At 50.1% G+C, this 16,899-nt stretch overlaps 1 protein-coding gene across 1 annotated transcript in view; it reads left to right on the forward strand.

The window, feature by feature from the left end:
- Positions 1-16,691, forward strand: part of RIBC2 (RIB43A domain with coiled-coils 2) — a 74,584-nt gene extending 57,893 nt beyond the window's left edge. The window contains exons 6-7 of the mRNA XM_029600058.1: positions 8,163-8,329; positions 15,476-16,691. Of these exons, the coding sequence (XP_029455918.1) occupies positions 8,163-8,329; positions 15,476-15,557 (249 nt within the window). The 3' untranslated portion in view covers positions 15,558-16,691. The remainder of the gene's footprint in view (positions 1-8,162; positions 8,330-15,475) is intronic.
- The last annotated feature ends 208 nt before the right edge of the window (positions 16,692-16,899 follow it).

Here is a 16,899-nt window from a genome sequence, read left to right on the forward strand (position 1 = left end):
AGCTGTCTTCCATTCGTCACCTGAACAAATACGAACAATATGCTCCTTTAAGATCCAGCTTGGAGAAAATCTTAGCCCCCTGAAGGCGGTCAAACAGCTTATAGCGGTCTTTGACTATGATCTCGTTTGGACCATGATAATCAATGCATGAACGTAGGGTTCCATCCTTCTTCCCCACAAAGAAAAATCCTGCTCCTGCAGGAGACTTGGATGGCCTTATGAAACCTTTTTGCAGATTTTCTTGGATGTATTCAGACATTGCTTTATTTTCCACTACCGAGAGGGGGTAAACTCTTCCCTTAGGTGGTTCGGTATTCGGTTTCAAATTGCTTGCACAGATCTATGTGGAGGAAGTATATCAGTGGCTTCTTTAGAGAACACATCTTGAAACGATGCATATTGGGGTGGTAACCCAGGCATCAACGGAGCCATAGGAATACAGGGTAATGGTGAAACTTTCTTCAGACATTTGCCATGACAATCTGGGCCCCAACATGAAAGCTCCAGAGTAGCCCAGTTGAATTGAGGCATGTGCTTTTGTAGCCATGGTAACCCGAGTACTAAGGGGTGCATAGCCTTTTCTAGCACGAAGAAGGAAATGGATTCCATATGAAGAGCTCCAGTCCTTAAAATGACCGGCTCCGTTTGTAGGGTTACTTCACCCGGTAAGGGCTCCCCATGGATAGAGGATAACAGAAGCGGAGGTTTCATAGTCATAGTGGGGATATGCAGATGTTCCACTAGACGTCTCAGTATAAAATTCCCTCCTGCCTCGGAGTCCACTAGGGCAAGAGTCTGGAATTCAAGAGGTCCGTTTATCAAGGAGACTGGCAGAGAGAGTGGAGGAGAAGGTGCAGTTAGACCTAAGAAGAGTCCTCCCACAGGACTTAGGTCTGACCGTTTCCCGGACAGATAGGGCATGTTTGTACCACATAGCCTGCTTGACCACAATACATGCAGAGGCCTAAGCTTCTCCACGTTCTTCTCTCCTTAGAAGTCAGGTGACTATGGCCTAGTTGCATAGGTTCTTCTTTGCCAGCAACTGATTTAGACTGAATAGGCTTAGGTATAATTTTGATTCTAATTTCTCCCTGGCTAGGTGTCTTGGAACCTTTAACCTCTTGAACCTTATCCCGAAGTCGTTGGTCAATTCTTGTGGCTAACTTCATCAGGTCCTCCATGGTCTCAGGCATTTCTCGAGCCGCCAATTCATCTTTCAGCTGGGAGTTCAGGCCTTCAAAGAAAATGTTCTTCAGGCATCTTGAGTCCCAATTCAACTCTGAAGCCAAAGTCTTAAACTCGATGGCGAAGTCTGGTCAAGGTTTATTACCTTGCTTTAGATGAACCAATGTGGATCCTGTAGTTGTGTACCTGGCAGGGTCATCAAATACGGATTTAAACAGTTCCAGAAACCCAGCAAGGTACCTCAGGATGGGGTCATCTCGCTCCCACAGCGGAGAAGACAAAGCTAGTGCCCTTCCGTCCAGATAAGCCATTGCCATTAGCAATGGTTACATGGAATAGACTTAGTTTTTGGGTACTTGCCAGGTTCTTATGGCCTGGATTGGCCAGTGTTGGAAACAGGATGCTGGGCTTGATGGACCCTTGGTCTGACCCAGTATGGCATTTTCTTATGTTCTTATGTTCTTATGATATACGTGGTCTTGCATAAGCTATGGGAAAATTATTAGGTTGAAGTGCAAAATGCATTCAGCATTGGTTGAGGAATCCCCTGCATCTTTAGGCTTCCCCTGAGAAGCGAATAGGAGCGGAGAGGGGTACAACTGTTTTAACCGTGACCTCTGGCGGTGTTTCTTCTTTACCTGAGTTAGTAGAAGCGTTCATCTGTGAGTGCAGTAGATTAAAGGCCACAGTCAAGCTATCCAGCAATTTCTGTTGTTCGATGATTTGCTGGGCCAGGCCTGGAATGGCCTGCAATGCGGTGAGCTGAGCCGAATCCATGGAGTTAGCAATCTGTTACGATATAGAGGTGTTTGGTGGATTCTTAGGGGCAACAGTGATAGTGACTCCTATGGGGAGGATCCCCGTAGGGAACTGTAGCACCAGGCTAGACTCAGATGCACAAACACAGAGAATATATCTTTATTATGCAGCTTGTATGGTTCACCAGAGGTGGCAGTAGAGAGTGGATTAGATAGCAACAGTCTGTGATCCTCGGCGGAGGAGACCCATTCCACAATGGTGGTATAAGGCCCCGATGCAGATATCCGGTGTGGCACTGTAGGAGAGACAGACTGGCAGATGTTATTACACACTCCCTGAGTAGATAGAGTTCCCAATAAGCAGTAGAGAGAGGATAGGTAGCAACAGTCTGTGATCCTCGGCAGAGGAGTCCCATTCCACAATGGTGGTGTAGGGCCCGATGTAGATAGACAACGAGGAGCTGTAGATGAACAGACTGGGAGAAGTAGTGCTCACGCTCTCTAGCTGATAAGTAGTGTTCCAGCAGGTAGAAGAATTGGTAGCAGGCACCAGGATAGACACACAGGCCCTCGAGGAGCGAGTACCTGGATTTAGGATAGGCACCTGGAAATAAGCAAAGGGCCCCCGAGGAGCGGGTACTCAAGTTAGTAGAACCCCGGAGGGTGAAGATAGCTTCCAGCAACAGCAGAAGCGGCAGAGCAGCTTCAGACCGGAACGAGTCCAATCCGTTGCTAACTCGGCGAGAGTCAGCAAATGGGCAAACTTTTGTAGTCGGAAGCAGTGACGTCACTTGAGGGGGATGCCCCCGAGGTTCGCGCCAACACTGCTATAAGATGTGAGGCGTGCGCACACCCTAGGAGGCCTCAGATCAACATGGCGGGACGCCGCGCCAAAGCCACTCTGGGGACGCCGGAGGGTGCGGCAAGGAGACGCTACGGACGCCATTCTCCCGAGGCTGGTGGAGAAGGCTGAAATAGAGGTGAGGCATGTCGGGCGAAACTGTCTGAGACCGACGAATGCAACAAATATTAAGTGGCATGGCTATTATCTCGCTACTTAGCTGGATAAGTTATAGCCGGCTAACTTAGACCAGCCCTATGGCTGGTCTAACATATCCAATTAACTTAACTGGATAAGAGGGAATATTGCTACTTATCTGGTTAAGTGCCGCCCTGATCCACCCTCTACCTGCCCACAAATTGAGCAGCTAAAAGATAGCTGGATAAGTCCTACTTAACCGGCTGTCGAGCACTGAATGCACTTTCAATATCGGACCCTAGGAATTTATGTGTGAAAATTGATTTAAACTGAAAACGAAGGACCTGAGGTATCTTATTTTCTGTGTCAGTCTAGGTATGGGTAACCATGTCTGGATGTCTGTGTCCGTGTGTGGGGGTCTCTGTTTCTGTTAATCTGGGTTTGTGTCTGTGTCTGTCTGTATATGAGGTACCTGGGTGTGCGTGTATGTGCTTGTGTATGCGTCTGTCTGTGTGTGTGTGTGTGTGTGTGTGTGTGTGTGTGTGTGTATCTGTTCTTGCTCCTTTCAGCAACTTGAAAAGGAGGCTTTGAGGCTTGGGCGGTGTGGCTGCCTGGTAGATACCCTTCATTCCCCCATGATGGGTTTTTGTCTATAGGTAGATAGATAGATAGATACTTCCTATACATAGATAGATAGATCTATAGGAAGTGACCCATCTTGTGGGCCCAACTAATTGCATGAATGTAAGAGGACTCACTGCTCAAAAACTTTGCTCACCCCTGAAATAAATTACCACAGAAAGTTAGAGAAAGTAAAAATTATCTTTCTTTTTATTTTTTCCTAAAACCATTCTGATTTTATATTTTGTGCTTTATATATTCTGTTGTATATTTTGTGATTATTGATATTATTTGGTTGATGTTTTTAGCTTAATGAATCCTAATGGAGTTTCTTGGATTTTGATTCTGTTGAACCTGTTTAAGTTTTCAAATGCTTTTTGATTTTTTTAATAGAATCTAGTGGATGCTATCATACTATATCTGTATCCTTGAGGATTTTAGGTATTGATCTTTGGAGCTGCTTTACGTAATTGTACTTTTGTTTTGTTGTGAAGTATTGTAATTGGTGACCCTCACTTGGGGTAATAATAATTAGTCCAAGTGAAGGACATCAATTACCAGGGCTTAATTTGTAGACAAAAAGGAGGTGGATCCGTGGAAGAGGGTGAGATGAGATGGGCAAGGGCCAGAGTCAGGTGTGACCTGTGCAAAGAGGCAGTACCAAGGCTATGTGAACTTTCTCTCTCACACACATATACTCGACACATTCTTCACACACTTAACATGCTCAGTGAGTATTGGTAGGAGAAGGACAGCTGGGGTTTAGGGATAAAGGATCACCGAGGCAAGGGGGAGAAGGTGGATAGAGAGAATGGGCTCTTTCTTTCTAACTCCCCTCCTCTCTGCCCTGGTGATTCTGATGCTCCGTCCCCAGCTCCCCCATAAATTCCCCAGTGATCCTTGTACCCCCTCCCACCCCAGTAGTCCTATAGACCTCCTCTTCAAGCCAGAATCAGCTAGCTCATTTCTGCTTTGGGGGGGGGGGGGCAGGCAGAAGCAGACTGGTGTGCCCTGTCTGCTGTTCTTAGTCTCCTTGGACAGGGGTGTGGGGCCTGGCCTTCAAAAGCATGACCTGCTTATTGGCCTCCTTGGAGATGGAAGGAAGGGAGCACTTCCACATGCTTCTCCTTACTCACTGACTACTCTTTCCCTTCCTCCACTACACCCAATTCTATCCCCCTCCCCTCCTTCATTCTTCTTCCCATCGATCCCTTCACTCATTCACTGCTGCCCCACACACACACACACACACATACACATACATCTCCTCATTTACTCTTTTTGTTCTTTCACCTTCACCAGTATGATCAACAGCAGGACAGGTGGCAGTCTGGGATGATGGCATGATAAGCAGGAAGCCAACACACCCAAACAGGGCCGCCATCAGGGCAGTATTCTTGGGCCTGCAGTATGGGGCCCCAGGATCTACTGCCACATATGGGGGCCCGCAGGCGGCAGGTGCGCTTGGGGGATGTATTAGTTCATGGCAAAGAGGCCCACTGAGGCTCTCTCCGACAGTCTGTCGCCCAGGAGCCTACTGAAACCTGGAGCCGGCCCTGGGTGCGGGCCCCAGAGAAGGGAGAGAATCAATGCTATGCGTGTCTTTTAGACACGCATAGCATTGATTTACAGAGCACCGCAGACAGAGACTCGTCCGCGCGCTCTGTCCTGCCAGCGTTCACTGTCTGACGCGGCTGTGACGTCACCGCCGCGTCAGACAGTATGCGCCGGCAAAGCGCGCGGGCCATCGCTGTCTGCTTGCTAGCTGGAGGCCGAGGAGCCGCGGAGTCCCCGGAGCGCAAAGGGTAAGTAACAAGTTTGTTTTGCCGGTGCATTATCTATTTATTACTGGGGGGACGTCTGGTGCATTATCTATTTATTACTGGGGGGAGCTGGTGCATTATCTATTTATTACTGGGGGGACGTCTGGTGTATTATCTATTTATTACTGGGGGGCTGGTGCATTATCTATTTATTAGTGTGAACTAGGCCTAACAAGTCAACCGCTGAATGAATGGCCACATGAGGGAGGGTTTACATTGAATTTTCGGCTTCCGTAATCAAGCACTTAATGTGTATGATCGGGAAGGCCCAAAGCATAGTAAGACAGTTTTTTATGTGCGAGAAGCACTTTTTTTCTCTTTTCTTGATTAAATGCATTTTTTTATTATAAGCAGCAGCTACTAAAATGATTTTGCAACAGACTTTCTTTGTTATATAGAACACAGTTGGAACACGGCCTTATACATAGTAAGCAGTACTCACACTGAACTGCTTTATTGGATAGAACCCACTGGATTTCTCAGATACTGTGCATTTATCTAAGTGATTTGAGTTTGTTGACTTGTTTTTATTTTTTTACACCTATGGTGGAGTTTACACATAGGTATAAACATTGTTGCATATACTTTATCCACTGAATGCTTGTGGCCCAGACATTTTGGCTGTATGGGGCCTCAAAATTCCTGATGGCGGCCCTGCACCCAAAAGGGGCAGAAGCTGTGCGGCTGACATTCACTCTACATCTTTTTTTGACCTTGGCTGTTGTCCCTCATAACCTTCTAAATTGTGATTGAAAATTGCACACAAATCTAAGCCATGTGGCTGCCCCTATCAGGGAAAGCAGCTCCAACACTCTGTTCTTCTCTACTTCCTCCAAGGGCTGATGAGGAAAGGTATAAATAATCCATGCCACTACTGACTCTATTCTACAGCCTTGTTCTCCCAGAAAAAAAGGTAGCTGTTAGGATCCAGCCTGCTATTCAGCTTCCCTGCCACCAGAGGTCCCCTTGGAGCTACACCTGCTCTCACTCCAGCCATAGTCTCCATGAGCTCGTGACTCAGCAGGGCCTATTTAGCCCTGTCTCTTGCAATATCTGATACCTTGTCATCAAGTCTATTCAGCTCCCTGCTTGGTCCAGTTCTACTTTGTCTTGCTCTTTGGCCTCCGAGCCTTCCAGCTCTGCCTTGCCTTGTCCTGTGGCCTCTGGGTCTTCCAACTCTGTCTTGCCTAGTCCTGTGACCTCTGGGCCTCCTAGTATCTCCCAAGCCAACGGGTCTTATGCTTAGTAGCCTACAAGCCTTCTGAACTGCTGCCTTCGGGCCTCTGTGTTCTTCTGTTCTATCTTGTCCTGTCCTTGTCTGTCTTGTCTAGTCTTGTCCTTGTCAGGAATGGTCCTACCTGCCTAGCCCTGTCCCTGATATCCGTTCCTTATATTGGGGTAGATTTTTAAAAACTGCGCAATCGCGTACTTTTGTTTGCGCAGCAGGCGCAAACAAAAGTACGCTGCCTCCATTCCCTCCGAGGCCGCTCCGAAATCGGAGCGGCCTCGGAGGGAACTCTCTTTCGCCCTTCCCTCACCTTCCCCTCCCTTCCTCTACCTAACCCACCCCCCCGGCCCTATCTAAAACCCCCCCCCTACCTTTATCCATGGATTTATGCCTCCCGGAGGGAGACGTAAATCCATGCGCGCCAGCGGGCTGCTAGCGCGCCGAGACCCGACCCTGGGGCGGTTCCGGAGGGCACGGCCACGCCCCGGGCCCGCCCCCCAAACGCCGTGCCACGCCCCCAAACGCAGCGTCACTCGGCGACGCCTATTTTCCATAGGCCGCCGGCGCGCGCAGAACCCCGGGACTCGCGTAAGTCCCGGGGTTTCTGAAAAGGGGCGTCACATGCCGTGACGCCAAACGTCGTGACATCACGTCTTGAGCAGCCAATTGAATGCACAGGGGCCGCTTTCCCCCGTGCTGGCATCCATCTTCCCCGGGGAGGGGAAGATACCTTCTTCAGATGGACCGGACGGCTGCAAAAAAAGTAAGTTTAGGCAGGAGAAGTCCGATCGGGGATGCTTCGCCGTGAAGCGGCAAAGTGACTTACTTTTTGCTTTTGCTTTTTTAAGCTTTTTTTTTTTTTGCTTCGTCGCTGTCAGTCTCCCCACCTCCCGGAGCAAGGCTGCTTTTCGCGCCCTGCTCCGGGAGGAGGGGAGAAGTGACAGCGGCGAAGCGACTTACTTTTTGGTTTTGGTTTTGGTTTTTTTCGCTTTTTTTTTTTGCTTCGCCGCTGTCAGTCTCCCCTCCTCCCGGAGCAAGGCTGCGTTTCGCGCCCTGCTCCGGGAGGAGGGGAGAAGTGACAGCGGCGAAGCGACTTACTTTTTGCTTTTGGTTTTTTCGCTTTTTTTTGCTTCGAGAGGAGGGAGAGGACTGGGGCTGCCCCGGAGACCGGCACCCAAGATCGCAGCCGGGGCAGGTGAGCGAGGGCTGGGGGAAAGCTTGCCACCTACCCTTACCCCTGCCTCTACCGCAGGGTCAGGGTAGGCGGTAAGTTAGCAGGTTAAACGCGCGACAAAACGGCAGGGAAAGATAGCGATAATCGGGGCGCGGGTTACGGGATACTAGGGAATAGCTAATTCGCTCGTTTGCATGCAATATCCATGCCGCGTGCGGAAGGGGTTGGCCGGGGATTTTAGGACGCGGTAGGAGTAAGTTAAAGTGGATTCGGGATCGCAGGAAAGGATAACGCGGCCGGAAAGTGAGTAAAACGCGGCTTAGGAGCAGGGTAAACGCGGCCGCACTTTACAGGATAGACCTGTCTGGATGTTAACATGTCCTTTGATCTGTAGAGACTGAAGGAGGAAGAACTGCAAAGGAACGCAGAGTGGGACAGAGACCGGGTACAAGCTGCCAGAGCAATGATACTTCTTGAAAGGCAGCAAAACCGAGTGACTCGAGAAATTCGTAAAGCACAGGATCATACTAACTTAGAACTTGCCCAGGCACACAAAGCACGGTAAGTATACGGGGTAGGCACTTGTAAATGACTGGACAGTTTAGAACTTTAATAGCCATAAATGGAATGATAGTACGTGATCATAACCTATCAAATTGTCAAATTAAGCAGGTGAGTTGATCAGTACTTCTTGTATTTTGAATCACTTAGGGTTAACAATGTGTGACTCAAATTATACATAGTACAAGGTTTCTGAGGGCTAAAATATAAATCTCAAATAATAAACATAGTTCCAGTTTATTTAAAAAGCTTATATTCCACACATATCCATTTGTTCAAGGCGGATAACAAATAGTACATTCATAAAATGGTTCATTAAACATAGACTAAAAGCAATTCAAGAAATAAACAAGAAAATTGAAACAAACACACATAAATTAAGATCAAATTGCAAACAGAGACTATCATCCAAAACCACCAAAGTAAAAATAATTATGGAATCTGTAAGCTACTAAGACTTTTCTCTAATTCTCTGTCTATGAGAAAAATGCTTAGTAAATTGGGCTTGTATTATTTTGCAATCTGAAATTGTTAAAGAATGTTACCAATATTGGCATAGAGATTCTGGCTCTCTTCAGTCAAAAATTAGGGGAAAATTGAAAGATTAATGTAAGGAGATGTTAGCTTCGTGGACCCTTGGGCCGATCGGAACCAGAAGATGGACTGCCTTTGGTGAGGCTGTGATACCGGTTCCAACCGGGAGGCGGCGAAGGCGGGCTTGTGGACTGCTGAGAGGAAGGCACGAAGGGCCCTATGCGACCAAGGGCCAGGAGAAGAGGCTGACCTGGTGGAAGGTGATGTTCGCCCTGGAAGCCGGTACTCCCCCGAGAGGAGCTCGTAAGAGTCCGGCCGCTGGGACTTAGGTGATTCGCCCTGGAAGCCGGTGTCCCCCCGGGAGGAGCCCGTAGGAACCCGGCCGCTGGGACTTAGGAGATCTCTACCGACGAAGTCGTTGCTCACCAGGCCAGGGTCAGGTGTGGGAGGATCGCCGTCAGCCAGTCCGAGTCAAGAGCCAGAGGGATACCGTAAGCCAAACCGAGTCGAAAGCCAGAAACCACCGAAGCCAAGCTGAAGTCAGGAACCGGGAAGAACCACGAGCCAATCCGAAGTCGAAAACCAGAAGATCAAGCGACGAGCAGGAACACAGCAACTGGGAGCAGGATGAACCTGGGAACCTCGTTGCAAGGCAAAATCCAAGTCCAGCTGCAGGGTTTAAATACCCTGCAGCGTCTGATGTCATCAGGGAGCGTCCTGTGCAATTCCCGCGCTGGCCCCTTTAAATTCTGGCCTGAGACGCGTGCGCGCGTCTAGGGGGCGGGGCTAAGTGCCGAACGACGCCGGCTGCTCCGGCGAGGCGAAGAGGAGGCAGCAGAGGGCCCTGCAGGCCCGGGAGAGAGCGCCCGACGTCGGGGCCGCGGCAGCGGGGGTCCGCGGAGGCCTGGGGGGCATGAGGCAGCGCCAGAGCCGCGGTCAGGTAGGCGGCGATCCCGGGGCTGACCCGGGATCGCAACAGTACCCCCCCTCCTACGCCCCCGTCCGGGGGGCTGGGGCTTGTCCGGATGTTGGAGGTGGAACTGCCGAAGAAGGCCCTTATCCAGGATGTGGGACGAAGGCTCCCAAGAATTCTCCTCCGGGCCGTATCCCTCCCAAGACAGTAGGTACTCCCAGCGGTGGCGACGGCAGCGGACATCCAAAACCTCTTTAACCGTGTAGATGACGTCCGGATCCGAGGAAACATTGGAAGGTACTGGCGGGGAAGCCCGAAATCGAGAGAGCACCAACGGTTTGAGGAGGGACACGTGGAAGACATCATGGATCCTAAGCGAGGAGGGCAGCCTCAGTCTGTAGGACACGGCCCCTACGCGTTCGGCCACCGGAAAGGGTCCAATGTAACGAGGCGCTAGTCTCATGGAGGGAGTCCGCAATTGAATGTGCTTAGTACTTAGCCATACCCTCGTCCCGGGTAAAAAGACCGGAGCGGGCCGTCGATACCGATCGGCATATGCCTTGAAGCGAGCTGCAGTGCTGCGGAGCTTCTCCTGAGTGGTAGTCCAGAGGTGGTGAAGCTGGCTTGCTGTTAGCTGTGCTGCCGGAGAGGTGACGGTCACCGGTAATGGTAGTGGAGGTCTTGGGACCCTCCCATAAACGAGCTGGAAGGGGGACTGTAGCGTAGCGGAGTGCTTGTGGCGATTGTAAGAAAATTCCGCCCAGGGAAGGAGAGAGACCCAGTTGTCTTGGAGCTCATCCACAAAAGCTCGGAGAAAGGTCTTAAGAGACCGGTTGGTCCGCTCCACTTGGCCGTTACCCTGGGGATGAAATGCCGTGGTGAAATCCAACTGTATCCCAAACTTCTTGCATAATGCCCTCCAGTATTTAGCCGTAAATTGGGGGCCACGATCTGAAGCGATATGCGAGGGCAGTCCATGTAATCGAAAAATATGCTGGACAAATAGGTCCGCCAGCTCAGGAGCCGTAGGCAGCTTGGGTAGAGGGATGAAATGTGCCATCTTTGAAAAGCGGTCAACCGTGACCCAAATTACAGTTTTCCCCTCAGAGGGAGGCAACTCCACCACAAAGTCGGTGGATAGGTGAGACCATGGTTCCGTGGGGATAGGAAGCGGCTGGAGTAAGCCCCACGGGCGCCCCGGTGGAGGTTTTTGCTGAGCGCATGTGGGACATGACAGAACATAGAGCCGGACATCCTCCTTCACTCGTGGCCACCAATAAAACTCGGTGAGCAACTCAAGGGTTCGAGCAATCCCAGGATGGCCAGCCGTCAAGGAGTCGTGTGCCCATGCCAGAACCTTCTTCCGAGAACGGATTGGAACCACCGTTCTCCCCTCGGGTCCTAAGTCAGAGGCTGCCAGTAGGACTTTAGCTGGGTCCAATATGTACTGAGGGGTCTCGGTAGCGTCATCAACGTCTGTGGTGCGGGAGAGAGCATCCGCCCGGACATTCTTGGCTGCGGGTCGGTAGTGGAGCGAGAAGTCGAACCGACTAAAAAAGAGGGACCAGCGGGCTTGTCGGGGATTGAGTCTCTGAGCATGAGACAAATACTGCAGATTCTTATGGTCGGTATATACTATGATCGGGTGTTGGGCGCCCTCCAACCACTGCCGCCATTCCTCGAACGCTAGTTTTATGGCCAGCAGCTCTTTGTCGCCAATCCCGTAATTCTTCTCTGCCGGAGAAAACTTGCGGGAGAAGAATGAGCAAGGCCGGGTTTTGCCGGTCGAGGAGACTTGGAGCAGCACCGCCCCTACCGCGACATCAGAAGCATCCACCTCTACTATAAACTGGCGTAGAGGGTCAGGGTGCCGGAGACAGGTATCCTGTAGGAAAGCCTCCTTGAGATCCTGGAAGGCCTGCGTAGCAGCGGGAGACCAGTTCCGTGCATCCGCGCCCTTCCGCGTGAGGGCCGTCAGGGGGGCTACCAGACTGGAGTAATGTGGGATAAATTGACGATAGAAGTTAGCGAATCCTAGGAACCGCTGAAGCGCTTTCACTCCCGATGGTTGCGGCCAACCCTTGATGGCGCTCACCTTGTCCGGGTCCATGCGGAAGCCTGTGGAGGAGACAATGTATCCTAGGAAGGGCAGCGATTCTTGGTCGAACTGGCACTTTTCGAGTTTAGCGTACAGGCGGTTCTCCCTCAGTTTCTGCAGAACTTGCCGCACGTGCTGTCGATGTGTCTCGAGATCCTGGGAATAAATCAAGACATCATCCAGGTATACGATGACGAAGGTGTACAGGAAGTCGCGGAGAACCTCGTTCATCAGATTCTGGAATACCGCTGGGGCGTTACAGAGACCGAACGGCATGACCAGATATTCGTAATGGCCGTCCCTGGTGTTAAACGCGGTCTTCCACTCGTCCCCTGGGCGTATGCGGACAAGATTATAAGCCCCTCTGAGGTCCAATTTGGTGAACACACGAGCCCCCTGGAGGCGGTCCAGCAGTTCCGGGATCAGAGGCAAGGGGTAACGGTCCCGGCGGGTGATTTGATTCAAGCCCCGATAATCAATACAGGGGCGGAGAGAGCCGTCTTTCTTCCCTACGAAGAAAAACCCGGCCCCGGCCGGGGATTTGGACGGTCTGATGAAACCCCGATCCAGGTTTTCCTTAATATAGGCTGACATAGCTTGGGTTTCCGGCAGAGACAGGGGATAGACCCTCCCACGGGGCGGTGTGGTTCCTGGTAGCAAATTAATTGCGCAATCAAAGGGTCGGTGCTCCGGGAGTAATTCTGCCTTTTCCTTAGAGAAGACATCCTGAAAGGCATGGTAAGGAGGAGGTACCGTTAATGGAGCTGTGCAGAGTGATATGGGTTGCAGCGGACGTGCAGGAAGGCAATGACGATGGCATGCGGAACTCCAGGAGGTAATCTGAAGGGACCTCCAATCGATCACCGGAGAGTGTTCCCTAAGCCAGGGTAGGCCCAGGATGACTGGGTGAATAGATTTTTCAAGGATAAGAAACGAGATTTCCTCCTGGTGGAGGGCTCCCACCTGAAGCTTCAGAGGACTGGTGCGAGTGGATATTAAGCCAGGAAGTGGATTCCCTTGAATAGAAGAAACCCGCACAGGCGGTTCTTGCGGGCGAACCCCGAGCTGTAGCTGTTGTACTAACTCCTGGAGGATGAAATTTCCCCCGGCCCCAGAGTCGAGTAAGGCTAGGGTATCAAAGCCTCCCTCCGGAAGACACAGGCGTACCGGAACGGTACATGGGGAGCTGGGTGAAATGTTGCCTAGAGTCAACTCCCCGCTGAACTCTAGGTTCGGGCGTTTCCCGGACGCTCGGTACAACGGGCCAGAAAATGCCCCTGACCCCCGCAATAAAGACACAGTCCTTGGGTACGACGGCGTCTGCGTTCCTCCGTAGATAGGGGGCCACGGCCTAACTGCATGGGTTCCTCGGTGGATGGAGTGGTGGCTGTAGGAGGTGACGCCCGGACTCGAGGCGGAGTGATCCTGCGGGTAGTTTGCCCCTGGGTAGACCGTCGCTCTCGGAACCAACGCTGGATTCGTCGGTCTATGCGCCCAGCTAGTTCAATGAGCTCTTGAAGGTCGTCGGGCAGGTCACGACCGGCGAGCTCGTCCTGTAGACGAGGAGAGATGCCCTCCATGAAGATGCCATGCAGGCTGTCGGTCCCCCAGGCCAGCTCAGTGGCCAGGGTCTGGAACTCTATGGCGTAGTCCTCTAGGGGCCGATTGCCCTGCCGCAGCTGAAGCAGTTCGGAAGCAGCCGTGGAGGCCCGGGAAGGCTCATCGAAGACTCTGCGGAAGGCTTTGACAAACTGAACCAAGTTGTTCAGTCGGGAATCCTGACGTTCCCAGAGAGCCGAAGCCCAAGACAAAGGTCTCCCATCCAGGAGGGAGATTATAAAGGTCGTCTTGACTCGATCCGTCGGGAATTGTGCGGGTAGTAGATCAAAACGGATGTAGCATTGATTAAGGAACCCCCGGCACGCCTTCGGATCCCCTGAGTACCGGGATGGGGCAGGCATCTGAACCGGAGCGGCGAAGTCAGGGGTGGCCCGAGAAGTAGACGCCCGGGGACTTGCTGCGGAGGCTCCATCAACGCGATCCGCCAGACGTTGTACCGTCGACATCAGCGTGTCGAGGCAACTCTGCTGCTGCTGCAACTTCTGGGCTAAGCCTGGAATAGCCTTGAGGCCAGCAAGGTCCGCCGGGTCCATGGCCTTGCAATCTGTTAGCTTCGTGGACCCTTGGGCCGATCGGAACCAGAAGATGGACTGCCTTTGGTGAGGCTGTGATACCGGTTCCAACCGGGAGGCGGCGAAGGCGGGCTTGTGGACTGCTGAGAGGAAGGCACGAAGGGCCCTATGCGACCAAGGGCCAGGAGAAGAGGCTGACCTGGTGGAAGGTGATGTTCGCCCTGGAAGCCGGTACTCCCCCGAGAGGAGCTCGTAAGAGTCTGGCCGCTGGGACTTAGGTGATTCGCCCTGGAAGCCGGTGTCCCCCCGGGAGGAGCCCGTAGGAACCCGGCCGCTGGGACTTAGGAGATCTCTACCGACGAAGTCGTTGCTCACCAGGCCAGGGTCAGGTGTGGGAGGATCGCCGTCAGCCAGTCCGAGTCAAGAGCCAGAGGGATACCGTAAGCCAAACCGAGTCGAAAGCCAGAAACCACCGAAGCCAAGCTGAAGTCAGGAACCGGGAAGAACCACGAGCCAATCCGAAGTCGAAAACCAGAAGATCAAGCGACGAGCAGGAACACAGCAACTGGGAGCAGGACGAACCTGGGAACCTCGTTGCAAGGCAAAATCCAAGTCCAGCTGCAGGGTTTAAATACCCTGCAGCGTCTGATGTCATCAGGGAGCGTCCTGTGCAATTCCCGCGCTGGCCCCTTTAAATTCTGGCCTGAGACGCGTGCGCGCGTCTAGGGGGCGGGGCTAAGTGCCGAACGACGCCGGCTGCTCCGGCGAGGCGAAGAGGAGGCAGCAGAGGGCCCTGCAGGCCCGGGAGAGAGCGCCCGACGTCGGGGCCGCGGCAGCGGGGGTCCGCGGAGGCCTGGGGGGCATGAGGCAGCGCCAGAGCCGCGGTCAGGTAGGCGGCGATCCCGGGGCTGACCCGGGATCGCAACAGGAGAGGGAAGATGAGTGCTTGGAGAACAGGGAAAAGGGGAAGAAAGAGTACAAAAATGATGGAACCGAAGCCAAAACAAAAATAAGAAAAAAAATTCAAAAAGCCAAATAGCCAAAAGGGAAAAAAAGAGCAAAAAGGCAAAACCAAAAAAAATTTCTCTGGCTTCTAAAAATTTTTTCCTGGCTCCTCAGACTTTTCTAGACATATACACATACATTACAATGAATCATATTGGAAGAAATTGGAACATTTGTCATTTGTAATTTGATCTGAAATATACACACCTAAAAAATGCATAATTAGAACTGACTTTATGATCTGCTACATTATCTGGAGTATTTTTCATGTTATTTTTTTATGGTGCTATCTGCTACAAGCTGGCAGGCAGTGTTTTTTGTAGAAGCTGCAGCTGCCTGTGCCCTCTTCTGCATGCGCTTAATATATAGATAGATCAAGTAGAAGTTAGAACTAAATATTAGAAATATCCAAAATATGAACTGAAATATTTACTAACCTTCTTTTTCTTTCCTTTTCTTGCCAGAAAGCTGTATTTTGACAAAGAAGTATTTTCCAATGTTCCAACAGATCAATATTTTATTCAGTTTAATACAACAAGCCGTTAAAATTCTAGGAATTATTTATATATATATATATCTATATATATCGATATCTATTATATATATATATAGATATATATATATATATATATATATATATATATATATATATATATATATACTTTCTAGGAAGTGAAAATTAAAAAAAAATCACAGATAAAGTTGCCTTCAAATCAATTTGCTAGTTTCTTTTATTGTATTGCTAATAGTGATAAATCCATTTATGTAAACAAAGTCTCCGCTGGTAACTGTTAATAAAGATCTGCACCTTTACTTGTGATGGCATTCTAGAAAAAGTTAGGCATGTTCATTCACCACAACATAGGTGTATGCAAGTTTCTAGAAGGGGACAAGTCAGGAAAATTAGGATTTAGACACTATTAATCTGACTACTGGCTAAAAATGTATTGTAGCACACCTCTGGAGCAAATTAGAAATATTGACCAAGTTGCAGGGAGTGCTGCATAGTAGCAGTTATGTCCAGCAGATGGTGTTATAATCATTCAAACAGAATAATGAAAGAGCACAACAGTCAGCCTAAGGTGGGATTTTACTGTGATATAAAACTAGCAGGTAGTCATGAATTCAGTAAACCTTTCCAATGTTAAGAACTATACTACTGCTCCAAATTGATTTTTATTGCTGGCCTTGTCCCCAGTAGAGATCTTAGTTAAGCAGAAGACTGGAGGTATGGTGATCACCTGACTCCAGGTCACAGGGAACAACTCCTATTTCAGTTTTATATGTTTAAAAAGGGACTGAAAGCCAGTTGATCACCCTAGTTGGGATCATTTTCTTCCATAGAAAGTGAGCCTTCTTCTCTAGCCTCTCAACATATTTTAATGAATCATCAGTTGTCAGATATTTCATTAAAAGGACCTTTGTTTTGTTCCGTAACAGTAAAATAATGGCCTTCGTCAAAATGTGTTTATTTAATTTCATTCCATTTTCATTGCATTGGGCCTTCTTTGGTGCTGCACTGTTTTGTAAGATTCATTAGTGCTGAAAGCTACAGTTCAGCTGTAAAATAGAAGGTATCAGTGCTCATTGTTGGAGATGTACATGACGACAATTAAACTATAACATTGTTTAGGTTCATTTTATGTATAATTTTAGAGTGTCTCAATAAATAATGTTACCGTAAAAGAATGTGTCACTGCTGTCTTCTCACATGGATATCTGATTGCACAATCCATAAACTATTCATTGATTTGTGATGTGTACATCAGCAGTTCTCAACCGGTGTGCCATCACACACCAGTCTGTGGCCAAGCACACACAGGTGTGTCACCACACTTAGTGGTCCCCCAATGGTCTAGCTACTCCCCTTTACTCCAGCAAGATGCAA

This window comes from Rhinatrema bivittatum, chromosome 4 (genome assembly GCF_901001135.1).
Source record: "Rhinatrema bivittatum chromosome 4, aRhiBiv1.1, whole genome shotgun sequence".
Taxonomy (NCBI): Eukaryota; Metazoa; Chordata; class Amphibia; order Gymnophiona; family Rhinatrematidae; genus Rhinatrema; species Rhinatrema bivittatum.